Source organism: Rhineura floridana, chromosome 22 (assembly GCF_030035675.1).
Source record: "Rhineura floridana isolate rRhiFlo1 chromosome 22, rRhiFlo1.hap2, whole genome shotgun sequence".
Classification (NCBI taxonomy): domain Eukaryota; kingdom Metazoa; phylum Chordata; class Lepidosauria; order Squamata; family Rhineuridae; genus Rhineura; species Rhineura floridana.
In genome coordinates, this window is record NC_084501.1 from 14,122,967 (window position 1) to 14,138,122 (window position 15,156).

The 15,156-nt window shown below is 47.7% G+C and overlaps 1 protein-coding gene across 1 annotated transcript; it reads right to left on the reverse strand.

Moving 5' to 3' along the window:
- Nucleotides 1-3,120: 3,120 nt before the first annotated feature.
- Nucleotides 3,121-8,504, reverse strand: LOC133374690 (keratin-associated protein 5-3-like). The gene is made up of 2 exons (XM_061605862.1): nt 8,396-8,504; nt 3,121-4,568 (listed from the first exon to the last, which is right to left on the reverse strand). The coding sequence occupies exon 2, from the start codon at nt 4,542-4,544 to the stop codon at nt 3,423-3,425; it is 1,122 nt and encodes a 373-aa protein (XP_061461846.1). The 5' UTR covers nt 4,545-4,568; nt 8,396-8,504; the 3' UTR covers nt 3,121-3,422.
- Between the last annotated feature and the right edge of the window lie 6,652 nt (nt 8,505-15,156).

Here is a 15,156-nt window from a genome sequence, read left to right on the forward strand (position 1 = left end):
TGGTTTCAAAGCTGGGGTGTGTGTGTGACAACAGGCCTAAATCTCCCCAGGGAAGGGAGATTTGTGCCCATTAATGTGCAACAGATCTTGGAGATGGCTGCATTCGATTGGGGGGGCATCAACGGGCCTAGATCCCCCTGCAGAAGGGAGATTTGGGCCCATTGTCATGCCCCCCAGTCAGCCAGAAATCCAGAGATTGGGGTGACTCATGCAGAGATCCTGGGAGGACCCCCCAAAACCAGAGTCTCTGGGTGAAATCCGGAGTCCTGGTTGAGGCTGGTTGAGGGTAGATTGAGGGTGGTGTGGCAGTGCCTGATCCACCCCAAAGTCCCAGCTTCCTCTTGAGGCAACTTTCTTCCTTGATTTCCTGACATGTGTGACCAAACAACCCATCTCTCTCCCCAGGGAACTCTGGGAATTGCATGTTTGCGAGGGGGAATAGGGGAGTCTCCTGACAACTCTCGGCATCCTTCACAAACTACACTTCCCAGGAAGCAATGAGTGTTTTTAAAGTGATATGATTCTGCTTTACATTTATGGTTTGACCTGGGTAGAAATTTCATACAGTCATAGAATCATAGAATAGTAGAGTTGGAAGGGGCCTATAAGGTCATCAAGATGCGGTAATGGCCACCAGCTTGGATGGCTTTAAAAGAAGATTAGACAAATTCATGGAGGACAGGGCTATCAATGGCTACTAGCCATGATGGCTGTGCTGTGCCACCCTAGTCAGAGGCATCATGCTTCTGAAAACCAGTTGCCAGAAGCCTCAGGAGGGGAGAGTGTTCTTGCACTCAGGTCCTGCTTGCGGGCTTCCCTCAGGCACCTGGTAGGCCACTGTGAGAACAGGATGCTGGACTAGATGGGCCACTGGCCTGATCCAGCAGGCTCTTCTTATGTTCTTATGTTCTTAAGTCCAACTCCCTGCTCATTTGCTGCATTCATACCTTTATACCCAGTCAGACCAACAGTCCCTTGAGATCCACAACGTCTAGACCAGGAGCCTGAATGTGGCCCTCCAGACCTCATTATCTTGCCTGTGTGGCTCTTCCCAGGCAACATCCATCAACGGCCTTGCCCCATGCCCCCTTCATGTGCTTTTGCGTGGCTGTGATGTATCCTTATATTAGGAGAATGACTCTGGAGGTGTGTGTCTGTGTGTGGCCACATTCAGACCATACGTTTATTCCACTTTAAACAGCCAAAGCTTCCTCCAAAGGATCCTGGGAAGGGTAATTAGTGAAGGCTGCCGAGAGCTGTTAGGAGACTCCCTTATTCCTCTCACAGAACTACAATTCCCAGAGGGCTTTAACAACTGTCCCAGGGAACTCTGGGAATTGTAGCTCTGTGGAGGGAATGGGGTGTGTGTGTCTCTGAACAACTCTTCGCAAATGACCCTTTCCAGGATCCTTTGGGGGAAACCGTGACTGTTAAAAGTGGAATACATGCGGAATAAATGTATTAACTTTGGACACTTAATGAGAAGGCATGATTCCCTAGAAAAGACCATAATGCTGGGAAAAACAGAAGGGAGTAGAAAAAGGGGAAGGCCAAAGAAGAGATGGATTGATTCCACAAAGGAAGCCACAGACCTGAACTTACAAGATCTGAACAGGGTGGTGCATGACAGATGCTCTTGGAGGTCGCTGATTCATAGGGTCGCCATAGGTTGTGATTGACTTGAAGGCACATAACAACAACAAATGTATTGTGGTAATGTGGCCTATGTGTAGAGACCTCCAGAGTTTGCATGGCTGCAATGTAGCTTACTGCACCAACGGAAGAGTCGAATCCATTGCTCTGCCCTCTTTTTGCCCATGGCCCTGTCCACCACTGGTATGTGGCCTCTGGATGTTTGCTCAGGAGAGAATGTGGCCCTCAGTCTGGAAACGTTTCCCCACCTTTGGTTTGCACTGACTGGCACAGGGGCTCCAGGTTTACAGGTTGGGTTCTTATCGCGTCCCCCACCAGTTTAACGTCAAGAACACACAGCAACGTCATGCATCTCCAAATCATTCACTGGACCTAATCTGTTCTGTTGGGGAAGGGCCATAGCTCAGTGGCAGATGCCTTGCTTGCGGAAGGTCCCCGGTTCAATCCCAGGCATCTCCAAGTAGAGCTGGGAACGTCCCCTGCATGAAATCTTGGAGAGCGGCTGCCAGTCAGTGCAGACAATCTTGAGCTACATAGACCAAGAGACGACTCAGTAGAAGGCAGCTTTCTAGGTTTCAGGTAAGGATATACAACATGATTCCCCAGCCCTGCTGTAATAGCAACAAGTCCCTCTCCTTTTATCTTCATGTTTATGCATTCAGGTTGCATGCCAATACGATTCTGGCAGGTGGCAACTTATTTCCTTCTTGTCTGGGAGTCAAACTAGGCAGGGATCTCACACCCCAAGGCTAAGAAATGGACTAGTAACTTAGTAATAAAAACAACTCTCTCTGTCTCTCTCTCTCTCTCTCTCTGCCTCAGAGCCCTCTTTAGGCAGATCTGAGTATAGCGTCTGGACTTGGAAATGGCAAGCATCCTATAGACCAAGCGTGGGGAACCTTTGGCCCTCCGGATGTTGCTAAGCTACAACTCCCATGGCCATTGGCCATGCTTGCTGAGGATGATGGGAATTGTAGTCCAGCTTTTGGGTTCGCTACGCCTGCTATCGATTGACCAGACCTAGTATACATGCGAAGACCATCAAGGCATGGGCATCCATGGGTAGGATGTGTTTTCTCCATCCTGTCTCCGCCCCCCCCCAGCATCCTAGGAATTTGAATTCTTTATTTCCACAGTGCACTTATTTTGCTTTCTCCAATATTTCTAATGCTGCTTGCACCTTGAGAAGGTTTTAAAGCAAGAGATAACAGTTGCCTCCCATCCTTCCTTGGACGAACCATAAACCCCAGATCCCTAGTTTTCATTTCACCCCCCCCAAGAAAAAATTCCAGCATTGATAAAACCTGAGTTATTAGACAAAATGCACAAGCTCTATTGTTTTGAGAGGAACTAGCCTGCTCAGTGTGTTACTTTCCGTCCCTCCCCTTGAAAAATTCATGCAGATGTCCATGCGTCAAGATCAGTGCGATGCATGTGAACAGGAATATCCGAATACAACAGCATGGGTGTTTTTATATTTGCTTTTTATTGCTGTCTATCTAATGCAGAAGCTCTGGGAAAGCGAGCTGGAGATGTCCCACCACCAAACAGCATTCATTCTCTCTCTCTCTCTCATTGCAAGGGAGATGTGCTATCCCAGCAGGATCATAACTCGTGCATTTTAATTTGAAGCGGTGACTGGGGAGACGAGCAGAGAAGGTGCAAACAGGCATCTTTCGGGGTTCACGGGGAAGCTCAGCAAAAGCTGGAGGAAGGAGCACGTCTCGTCGTTTCGCTCATTCCATATCTGAAGATGACCTCACGGGCGCTTAGGATTTCTTTACGTTGCATTGACCCATGTTAATGGAAGGACAGCTCTTCACGCTGACTTGATCAGAGCAGACGGTGACGCCGGGATTTCCGCCCTTGGTAGCGCAAGTCTTCACACACGCCGCAGCCCCGCAGGTGCTGGTGCAAACAGTGGCGCCTGGAGCCCCACACTTAGTCTCACAGGGAGTGATGCTGACATTGCCACAGGGGTCCTGGCAGACGGTTGCACACTGGCCCTTACCTGGGGCCACACAGACAGAACCGCCAGGGGTCTGTTGTGGCGTCACGCAGATGGAACCACCAGGACCTTGACAGACAGTGGCGCACTGAGGCTGTTGTGGCATCACACAGACGGAGCCACCCGCCCCCTGGCAAACAGTAGCGCATTGAGACTGGCCTTGTGGCACGAAGACAGATCCAGAGGGGGTGGCGCACACAGTCGGGCCTTGGGTCTGCTGTGGCGTCACACAGACGGAGCCTCCGGGACCTGTGCAGACAGTGGCGCACTGAGGCTGTTGTGGCGTGACACAGGCGGAGCCACCCGCCCCCTGGCAAATAGTAGCGCATTGAGATTGGCCTTGTGGCACGAAGACAGATCCAGAGGGGGTGGCACACACAGTCGGGCCTTGGGTCTGCTGTGGCGTCACACAGACGGAGCCTCCGGGACCTGTGCAGACAGTGGCGCACTGAGGCTGTTGTGGCGTCACACAGACGGAGCCACCCGCCCCCTGGCAAACAGTAGTGCATTGAGACTGGCCTTGTGGCACGAAGACAGATCCAGAGGGGGTGGCGCACACAGTCGGGCCTTGGGTCTGCTGCGGCGTCACACAGACAGAGCCTCCGGGTCCTGCGCAGACAGTGGCGCACTGGGGGCGCTGTGGCGTGACACAGACAGAGTTACTCTGCCCCTGACAAACGGTTGCGCACTGGCCCTGCCCTGGCGCCATGCAGATGGAGCCTCCGGGGCCCGTGCACACGGTAGCACATTTCGGAGCGCCCACGTCTGCGCACGAGGTTTGAGACGGGGTCACGCAGATAGCACCTCCTGGCTCGGCACACACGGTGGTGCCTTTCATGCAGGAGGGCGGTGGCAGGCAGGGTTGCTTGCACTGATATGACATCTTGTTGGGGAGTTTCCCAAAGCTCTGAAAGTGAAAGAAATGATCATTGAGAGATGCCAGTTCAGGAATGGTCAGCCCAATCCTCACTTTGTTTTCCCCACACTGGGGAAGGGACGTAGCTTGGTGGCAGAGCATCCGCTTTGCATGCAAAAGGCCCAATCCTCAGTATCTCTAGGTAGGGTTGGGGAAAGTCCCCTGTCTGAGATCCTGGAGAGCTGCTGCCAAGTCAGTGTAGGCAATAGTGAGCCAGATGGCTCACTATTGGCTTAAGGCAGCTTCCTGGATCCCTATTTAAAATGATGAGGACTGGGATCTTGGGGAGGTTTTTTTTGAAGGGCTACAGCTCAATAGTACAGAACATGCTTTGCATGCAGGAGGTCCCAGGTTCAATCCCCGACATCTCCTGGTAGAACTGGGAATGTCTCCTTGAGAGCTACTGACAAGTCAACAGACATTACTCAGCTAGAAGAATGAAGGGCCTTACCCGGGATGAGGCAGCTGCCTCTGTTCCAGAAGAACAAGATCCCAGAAATGAGTTATTGGCTACGTTATGTACCATATTTCTTACAAGGTGAGTAGCCAACAAGAGCAGGAGTAGCCAACATGGTGCCCTCCAGAGGTTGGGGTACTCCAACTCCCATAATCCCAGACCATTGGCCATGCTAACTCATGGGAGTTGGAACCCAAGAACATCTGGAGACCTACAGGTTAGCCTTCTTTGTTACAGACAGGTTTACTGTAGGCATCTGGTTGGCCACTGTGAGAACAGGATGCTGGAGAAGCTGGGCCATTGGCTTGATCCAGCAACGCTCTTCAGATGTTTTTGTGTTCTTATGTACTTGGCATAAATAGCCTTTCTGAAAACATTCTTCACCGCAGGGATGTGTAGTCCTCCAGATGGTCCTGATCTGTAACTCCCATTAACCCTGACCATTGACCATGCTAGCTAAGGCTGATGGGAGGTGTAGTCCAACAACATTTGGAGGGTTCCACATCCCTGATATGAAGACTGTAAGCTCCCAGATTCTATGGCCTCCCTGGTCCCTCTTACCATTCAGCTCCCTATGAGGAGCGAAACTGCATCCTGCAGTGACATCACAGCTGCTAAACCAATGGCTGTGAGAGGGAATGCGACATCTCTGCCTGAGAAGCCCCACTGTGACATCAAAGCAGATTTTCTAATGGCATCCAGTGAGGGCAGAGACTGAGAAGGAGACTGTGTGGAGAGGAATATTACAGGTGATAAAGAGGGGCCCTTAGCTATGTAAATCATCCCCGTCTTCAGCATAACAATAATTAATTATGCCGTCTAGAAATTAACAGCTCTCTTACCAATGCTAAATACATCGGCATTTGTTCCTTGGAAGTTGCTACACAGCTATTAAAGGGCGCCTGCAATGCCTGCAGACCACAAGTGGGTGTCCATAGACGCTGTTCTTCAACACAGCCCGCTTGTTACCCAACCCCACTGTAAAATGAATGGAGGTTTGGGACATGCTGATGCACAAACCAGTTTGCCCAAGGGGACCTTAGCTAAATGTTGGGTTGTCCCAATGGAGAGGATCAAACCTATTAAGTCATCCTAAATCCAAGTCCTCTTGCAAAAATGGCCAAGCTCTGAAGCTGATGCGCACGAAACCCACATGAGACATGACTCGGATCTCATTGCCTCATTACAAAATGTCTCCAGGGAAGTATCCCCTCAACATACCCAGGTCTACATTTTTCAACAGTAAGATCCTCTGAGATGTGAGTTGGCTGGATCATGGCCAAAACTCCTCATATGCTGAGATTCCACAGGGAAACAAACAAAACCCTAACCCTGCAGGATGTGACCTCATCTTTCTGAGAATGTCATTTTCAAGTTCCTAGACCTTATGATTGCCATGTTGCGCTTGAAAGTGTGGGAGCATTCCCCTCCAAAATTCTTGTCCTTTCCTCAAGCATAAGAACGTCAGAAGAGCCTGGCTGCTGGATCAGGCCCAAGGGGGCCCATCTAGTCCAGCATCCTGTTCTTAGAGTGGCCGGATGCCCCTAAGACTCTAGGAACCAAGATAGACTGCCTCTGGACCTGGAGGTTCCATAAGGACATCAGAACAGCCCTTCAGCAGCTGGATCAGGCCAAAGGAGGCCCATCTAGTCCAGCTGTTCTCACAGTGGCCAACCAGATGCCGCAATGGGAAGCCCGCAAGCAGGACCTGAGCACAGCAACTCTCCCCGCTTGCAATTCCTGGCAACCGGGATTCAGAGGCATCCTGCCTGTGACAGTGACTTCTCCTGTGCCTGCCATCATACTCATAGGGTGCAGCAAAGGCCATGCGCCACACAGAAGTCTCTTCTCCAAGGCCAGGCTGCTGCCGCCTGCTTGCTCTTCTGCCTGGCTTCCAGCCCCACTGCGCTGCATCTGCCACCGGAAGCATCGGTCTCACTCAGCCGCGTGGCCGAGCTGACCCTGTGTGCATCCACAACTTTGCAGCGGCGGCTGGTGGCTCCATGTCAGTGGGGCAATGGAAACTTCCCAGGAGCTGTCTGAGGTGCTGAACTTGGACAACTCCTTGAAAGTTCAGACTGAAACCAGGAGCAGATTCCACTGCCCCACTGTCATGAAGCCACCACTGCAACTTTCTATAGAGGGTTGTTCATTCAGGCAAGCCTCCACCTGCAATCTGGAGTGATATACCTCACCCAGCTGCTTTTTATAGGGCACCCAGAGCTGGAAATCCCCAGAGGATGCCTTTCTATGACCCCTGCTTGACAAACTCCATCCGTCAGAGGACTTGTCATCCCTTTTTCTGCGCCAGTTGAGTTTGAATGGTGATACTTCTTGATGAGGGTTTGTTTTCCTTGTAAGTTCTTTCCCCTTTTAATGGTTGGTTGTAAGCAGCATGTAAACCATCAATTTGAATGAATAAATAATAAAATTAAGCCCTCGGGCAAAGCAACAGGCAAATCATCTATCTGAATGAATGAATGAACAATAATACGAATAGCGCATGGGTACTGCTTCTGCATAGAAGGCGAATAATTCAGGGCGGGGCAAAATCGGTGAGTAATTTGAATGGGGAGGTACCGTTGTTGAACTGCACCTCCCATCACCCTCAGCTGGCATGGCCAACGATTCGGGATGACGAGAGTTATGGTTTGACAATGTTCTTGGACTCCAACTCTCACCAGCCCCAGAAAGCATGGCCAACAGTCATGGAGGATGGGAGTTATAGTGCAGCACCAACTGGAGAGCTACAGTTTCCACAGCCCTGTGGTAAAGGATGTTTTCTGAAAGGCTGTTTCTGCCCATTGTATTTTGGAGCCAACAGCCCGTTCTTTCTCCTTCCTGCTGCTGTTATGATTATTCCTGTTTTATACCAGGCCATCAAGTTGTAAATTGCTAATCCCATGAAGAGTGAATTGTTGATGGTTATCTCCACCATCAAGCTCTTACTCTGCTTTTCAGCCTCTCTCATCTCCCTTTGACCTTCTGCTTTCCCCAGGCATCTTCTCATCCTACAAACTGGAACTCCTGTTCCACACTGCTCCAACTCCAATTTTCTTCCCTCCCCATAATTCTCCTCCGAAATTGCCTCCTCTGAAAAGAAGGTATAGATATCCCCCAAAGGCAACAACTTCCACAGAACAGGTGGCACCTTGGTCTCTGAGTGGCCATTGCATACCATCCCTGAAGTCACCTGTGGAGATGACTACTTTGGATACTACCAATTTTCTGCCCAGCTGCGGATACAGTCCAATAACCAAGGGAATGCTGCAATAAGCAGCCAGACTACAAGCAATTTATCAGGAGAGCAAGAGAATGGCTTTTCCTTCAGACAGAGAGACAGAGATTCCAAGATACTTACTGTAGTGGATGGCAAGAGCTGGAAGATCCAAGAGTCCAAGTTGAGTTTGGAGGACACCGGGAGCTCACTGTATCTTTTATATGACTTTCAAGAGGCAAGCTCCCGGAAAGGCGATGCCCCAAGGGATGGGAAGGAAGCATGTTGTTAAGAGCATCCAAAGCTCACTCCACCTAGTCATCTCCAAATTGCTGACAGATGTCATTAGTTTGAATGGGATCCTAATGTGAACAGAAGGCTTTTGACAATGAAAAGGTTGGGTCATGTGCAGGTGGTTGGACCCACATCCCAGCCCATATCATTCTAACTGGAAATGGACATGTGAAAAAGAAAACATAAAGAACCAGGAAGAACTTAAAAAGTCACAAGAAACGTTTAAGACCTTAAAAAGGAAATATGGATGGATGGATGGATGGATGGATGGATGGATGGATTCTCTCTTCTGTTTCTGTCCTCCTATTCCTTCATTAAACTTTGAGTCACATTGTGCCAGAATCTATTCTATTCTTTGGGCCGCTATTTGAATTGGCCAATTTTTTTCTGGATCTTGCATGCAAACTCAAAGGTGACTAGAGGAGTTGTTGCTTGGGGGCCACAGGAGGCAGTGACGGCCACCAAGTTGGGTGGCTTTAAAAGAGAATAAGACAAAAACATGGAGGATAACACTATCAGCCCACTCCACAATAACGTAGAGCAGGGGTTTCTCGGTGCCTGCCCCTCCTCTCTGGCACCGCATTGCTGCTTAAGATAAGTGCCCCATATCTGGACTTTCCAGAAACAGTTGAAGACATTTTTCTTTCTAAAAGCTTTTGCAGCCAGATGAAGGGCTGCCATGGTGTTCTGCCTTAGGTGTTTATTTTGATATTGTTTCCCCCCCCCATCATTTTCTGTACTGCTTTTATATCCATATTTAGCAGTGTTTATGGTGTATTTATATATTGGCTTGAAACATGTGAAGGGTGATTTGATGATGATATAGCCAATGAAGAATTACGCAGAGTAGACCCACTGAAGTCAATTGTCCTAAATTAGTCATGCCCATTAATTTCAATGGATCTACCCTGAGTAGAGCTAGCTTCTGAGACAACCGAGAGCCAGCGTGGCAAAGTTAACTACTTTGTTCTGGGCTATCACCTTGGGAGACCAGAGTTCAAATCCCCACTCAGCCATGCACCTCACCGAGTGACCTTGGGCCAGTCTCTGCCTTTCAGGCTTCACCTACCTCACATGGTTGTTGTGGGGATGAAATGCATGGGGAAAAAAAAAGAAAAATATGTATGCCACCTTGAGCTCCTTGGAGGAAAGGCAGGATGTACTTGCCATAATACATACATACATAACAAAATAACACTAATAGTATTAATAGCAAACGAGAACAGTCATGCCCAAACTGGGCATGAGAGTGGATGGATGGGTGCGGGATGGCGGGCCACCACCCGGAACTGCCTTCTAAAAGAGTCCCTCTGAGTGAAGTAGCTGCTAATCGTCTCTGTTGGATGCGTATGCACCAGGCTTATGATATTCTTATTATTTATAAGCAAGTGACTAAATATAGGCTATTGCAAAATGCAATGAGCTTATACGTATAGAACAGCCTTTGGCTTATTCCTGGGGTTGGCCCCATCATTAGGCAGAATGAGGCAACCTCCTTTAGGCGGCAGATGCTGGAGGGCAAGGGTCAGCAGCCCCCTGGCCCTTCGGAGTCATCTGGCCATATCCTTCTGTTGGAGAACTGAGGCGTATGTGTGTCCGTGTGTCCGTCACATTGCTTGGACAGTGCCCCGTAACTAGCCTGCTATCCTCAGGTGTGGTGGAAGATGTCACCCTGTTGCCAATGTTAGAGTAATAGCCAACTGCATTCCAGTTGTCTTCTGCATGTGGAAAAGGGGCGGGGTGCTGTCTTGTCCTTCCCTGATCACCTGATCACCCCCCTACTGCAGGAGTGGCTAAACTTTTTTGACCCTACGGCTAGATTCACCCTTGGCCAGGCTTCCAGGGGCCACATGGCAGTGGTGTGGGTGGCAAACAGCGGAGCCGGCAACCCCACACACTTGCACTTTCACACGCATCGTAGGAAGGAGCGGTTAATTTCCATCCTCTCCATTTCTCATTTTTTCTATTCTTAAATTCGGTTCTCCACATTTCTGTATCAATTTGCAATTAAAAAAAAATCCTCATGGAAATTCCCCAGCATGTTAGCTTGAGTTTCTCCCAATTAATACATTTGTATGCAGTTTTGACTAATGCACACATTTTTTGCAAACACCTTATTCTACTTTAATGCCTTTTTCAATGTTATTTTCACCAGTGTATTCATTCTGTGCACACTTTCCCCTAATATTTTTTTGTGAATTTTTTGGGGGTAAACATTGCTTGAACAGAGGACTGCATTGTAGAATTTGGATAAGTGCGGATTTCATAGGATCGCTGTGTTTTGGTTCTCATATTGTTTTGGAAAATTTGAGAAATTCGGCTTTAAATGCAAACTGAATTGAATTTCTTCCCTATCCCTAATGTGCACACACACACAAAAGACACAGACACAGACACAGACACACACACACACAAGATACACACATGCTCAGAGAGCCAGAAAAAAAAAATCATGGAGTGAGAAATCAGGATCCTAATCCAGATGCCAGCTATTCTTGTCCTATTTTTAACTAAGCCAAAGTAGGAGTCATTGAAGCAATGACATATTCGTCCCCTGCCTACTAAAGGTAAAGGTGTCCCCACACTTGTAGTGCGAGTCTTTTCCGACTCTTAGGGTAACGTCTTGTGACGTTTACTAGGCAGACTGTATATATGGGGTGGGAGTGTCCAGTTCCTTCCCCGGCCTTTCTTTACCCCCTAGCATATGCCGGGTACTCATTTTACCAACCATGGATGGATGGAAAGCTGAGTGGAACTCGACCCCTTTTACCAGAGATTCGACTTCCTCCTTCCGTTGGAATCGAACTCCGGCTGTGAGCAGAGCTTTTGGCTGCATTACCGCCGCTTACCACTCTGTGCCACGGAGGGTGTTCCCTGCCTACTAGAGATGGGCAAATCAGTTTCAGTTTCTCTTATCAATCTTGCCAGTCTTAAGTCTACTTCTCCTCTGTGTCTCCACATTAGTTTATGGATTTGTTTTAGTTCTACAAAAAAAAAAAGCCCTTTTAAAAATTCATCTGCATTATCTGCACATTTGCATGCCATTTTACCCAATGGACACAGTCTTTGCAAAGCCATTCCCCATAACGTAATGCACTCTTGTGTGCTATTTTCACGAGTGTGTGCATTTGGAGGCGCACTTTGTTCTCATACGTGCATTTTTTGTACACTGCAAAATTGCAGAATGGCACCGCAGAATTCAGAGACATGCGGATTTCAAAGGATGGCTATATTTCCTTTGGTGTGTTGCTTCAGAAAGTGCAAATTAGGTAGGCTCACCTTTAAATGTGCACTGAATCAAATTTCTCCCCCATCCCTAATGCCTAGAGAGAGAGAGAGAGAGTGGTGTCCCTGCCCTCCTTGGGCTCTTGTTCCACCTGTCACTGACATTGGCTCTGCCCACTTCTGTCATGCAACCCCCAACAGGGTCCCCCCCTATATGGGGATGCGGTCTTCAAAAGAAAAGCAAGATGTTGTCCACCCCTGGTACAGAGCAGCTTCATAGAAGCCCATCTTTGACGAAAGCCTTCAAACACGCAAAGATCATCCCTGCTGGCGGTTCTCTTACATCAGACAGGTAACATCTCTAATTAAACCCAGCTTTATCTTTTAATGCTGGGGTGTGGTTTTTAAAATCTGATAAGGAAGACAGCTAGCTGTCTCCTCTTCCTCATGCGACATTTGGCTTTAACAGACGCAGTTAAAAAAGGGGGAAAATAGGAATGGGAAAAGAAGCTGGAGGAAATGTAGCAATTAAATTGTATTTTGTAGGCAGCTGTTTCCTTTTATAAAAACATTTGAAGGTTATTCCCTAGGGCAGAAGTTCCCAAACTGTGGTCCGTGGACCACTAGTGGCCCACGAGCTTCATTCCGGTGGTTTGTGGCATGTCCACACTAAACATTCATCTTGATTTTTCATTGTAGTTTGATTGCTTATTTTAAGGCCTGGATTGCATTTTAATGTATTGCAACAAGAATTCTGTGGAATGCAAACCACAAATAGAAGACATCAAAGAAGCAATAGAGGCACAATGAAAAATCATACAACACCAAGCGCAGAGCCTTACAAGTGCTACAACAGGCTGTGAAAAATCATTCAGGACCCTCAGCAATTTTCAAATGGTCCGTGGAGAAAAAACTTTGGGAACCATTGCCTTAGGGCAGATCTTTAATAACCAGAGAGTTGAATCTAAGTTCTACTCAGAGTAGATCCATTTAAATTAATGAACCTAAGTCAGTCATGTCTATTAACTTTAATGAGTGCGTTCTGAGAAGGACCAGCATTGGGTACAAGTCTCTGTGCTAGAATGATAAGCCAGAGCTCTCTCTCTCTCTCTCTCCTTGCAACCCCTAACCCTCTGATTTCAGCTCAGAGGACAGTTGGTGTTCCCTTGCAGGGATGTTGCTAGGCACTGAAATGATTCAAGGCAGGGGTCGCCAATGTGGCACCCATGGGCACAATGGTGCTCTTGCGTTTTTTTGCTGGCACCTACATAGCCATAGACTCCACCCCTCATCTCCCTCTTGGTTATGGAGCCATGAGGTTGGTCATATTTTTCTCCCTTGAAAAGTACCATTGCATCTAAGTGAGTTGTATTGAGACTCAACCCATCAAAAGAAATGGACCTAACTGATTTCATCGATTTCCGTGGAGCTACTCTGAGGAGGGCTACCATTGGACCCTTTACCATTTGTGATGTGTCCTCTTAGCTACTGTTTTAGTCATGGGAATGTGATTTGGCCCCTACGTGCAGGCCAAGCTGGATGTGTCCACCATAACGCGATGTGAAAGGCAGTGTGGTGTGGTGGCTAGAGTGTCAAACTAGGAGATGAGGGTTCCAATCCCACCCAGCCACGAAGCTCTCACTGAGTGTGTCCTTGGGCCAGTCACTGCCTCTCAGTCTAACCTACCTCACATATATGACACCTTCAGCTCCTGGAGAAAAGTTGGGATATCAGTGTAATAATAATAATAATAATAATAATAATAATAATGATGATGATGATGATGATGATGATGATGATGAAGAAGAAGAAGATGAAGAAGAAGATGAAGAAGAAGAAGAAGAAGAAGAAGAAGAAGAAGAATTTGTTGTATTTATTTATCGCCTTGGTGTCAAGGCCCCCAAAGTGGCTTACAATTTTACAATCATCATAATCAGAACAACATCATTAACAACAACATTCTTCAAAAGATCATTTCCAGAATGCCCAGTTCTTGATGTAATCAGGTGCTCTTAACATCTTGGTGGAATGTAAGATGTCACACCCGATTTGGAGAGAGAGAGAGAATAATCTTATGCCAGTTAACAGATTTATCCTTTTAAATAAATGGCTCCTGAGTCATCATTATTGCCTCTGGAGCAGAAAAGGACCAATAAAAATATGTCAGGGACAGCTCAGTCCCACCAGAGAAGGTGAGTCCTCTGGGATGGAATGTTGCCCAGTCACGTCCGTGGTAGGATGAACGATGGAAATTGGAAGGACTTACCTTATCCTTTGATCCTTTTGATTAATTAATGGAGCATGTGTGAGTCAATAAATGTATTCCTTGTTTTTTGTTTTTCCTTAATTGGAGTAATGCTCCTGAGTTCCTTCTTTTCTCTCCCCCCCCCTTGATGGAGTCAGGATTTGAACCTGCACTTGAGCTGGTAACTTGGAGTGACATTTGGTGGGGATATTGTCTTGTGTGCAAATGCTCAAGACAGGGATGTGTGAATCTGTTCTTGACTTGGGGACCAGGTTGCTATGGGGCTGCCTCAACCCCACTGTGGTGTAGTGGTCAGAATGTTGGACCAGGACCTGGGAAAGACCAGGGTTCAGACCCCCACTCAGCCATGAAGCTTACTGTGTGACCTTGGCTCTGTCACTGTCTCTCAGACTAACCTACCTTACAGGGTTGTTCTGAAAATAAAATGGGGAGGGGAGAATCATGTATACTACCTTGAGCTAGGTGAGCTTAAGATAGGTGTCAATGTAATAAATAAATATAAATAAAATAAAATAAAAACATACCACTGCTTGACACCTGTGCTCCTCAGAGGAGGTACATGTCCCAGATGTGTGCTTAGTTATTACTAGAAGCTGGGTTTTTAGTCTTGTGGTTCCAGCCCTCTGGAATCAATTGACAGCCAAAGTGAGACAGGCACCCAGTTTTGATGTCTAAGTGCCTATTGAAAATGTTTTTTTTCCAGAGAATCATAGAAAGGTAGAGTTGGAAGGGGCCTATAAGGCCACTGAGTCTAACCCCTTGCTCAATGCAGGAATCCAAGTTAAAGCACACCCGATAGGGGGCTATCCAGCTGCCTCTTGAAGGCCTCCAGTGTTGGAGTGCCCACCACTTCCCTAGGTCACTGGTTCCATTGTTGAACTGCTTTAACAGGCAGTTTTTCCTGACATCCAACCGAAATCTGCTTCCCTGCACCTTTAGCCCATTATTCCGTGCCCTGCCCTCTTGGACGATTGAGAAGAGATCCTGGCCCTCCTTTGTGTGACAACCTTTCAAGGACTTGAACAGTGCTATTGTTTCTCCACTCAGTCTTCTCTTCTCATGGCTAAACGTTCCCAGTTCTTTCAGTCTCACGTCACAGGGCTTTGTTTCCAGTCCCCTG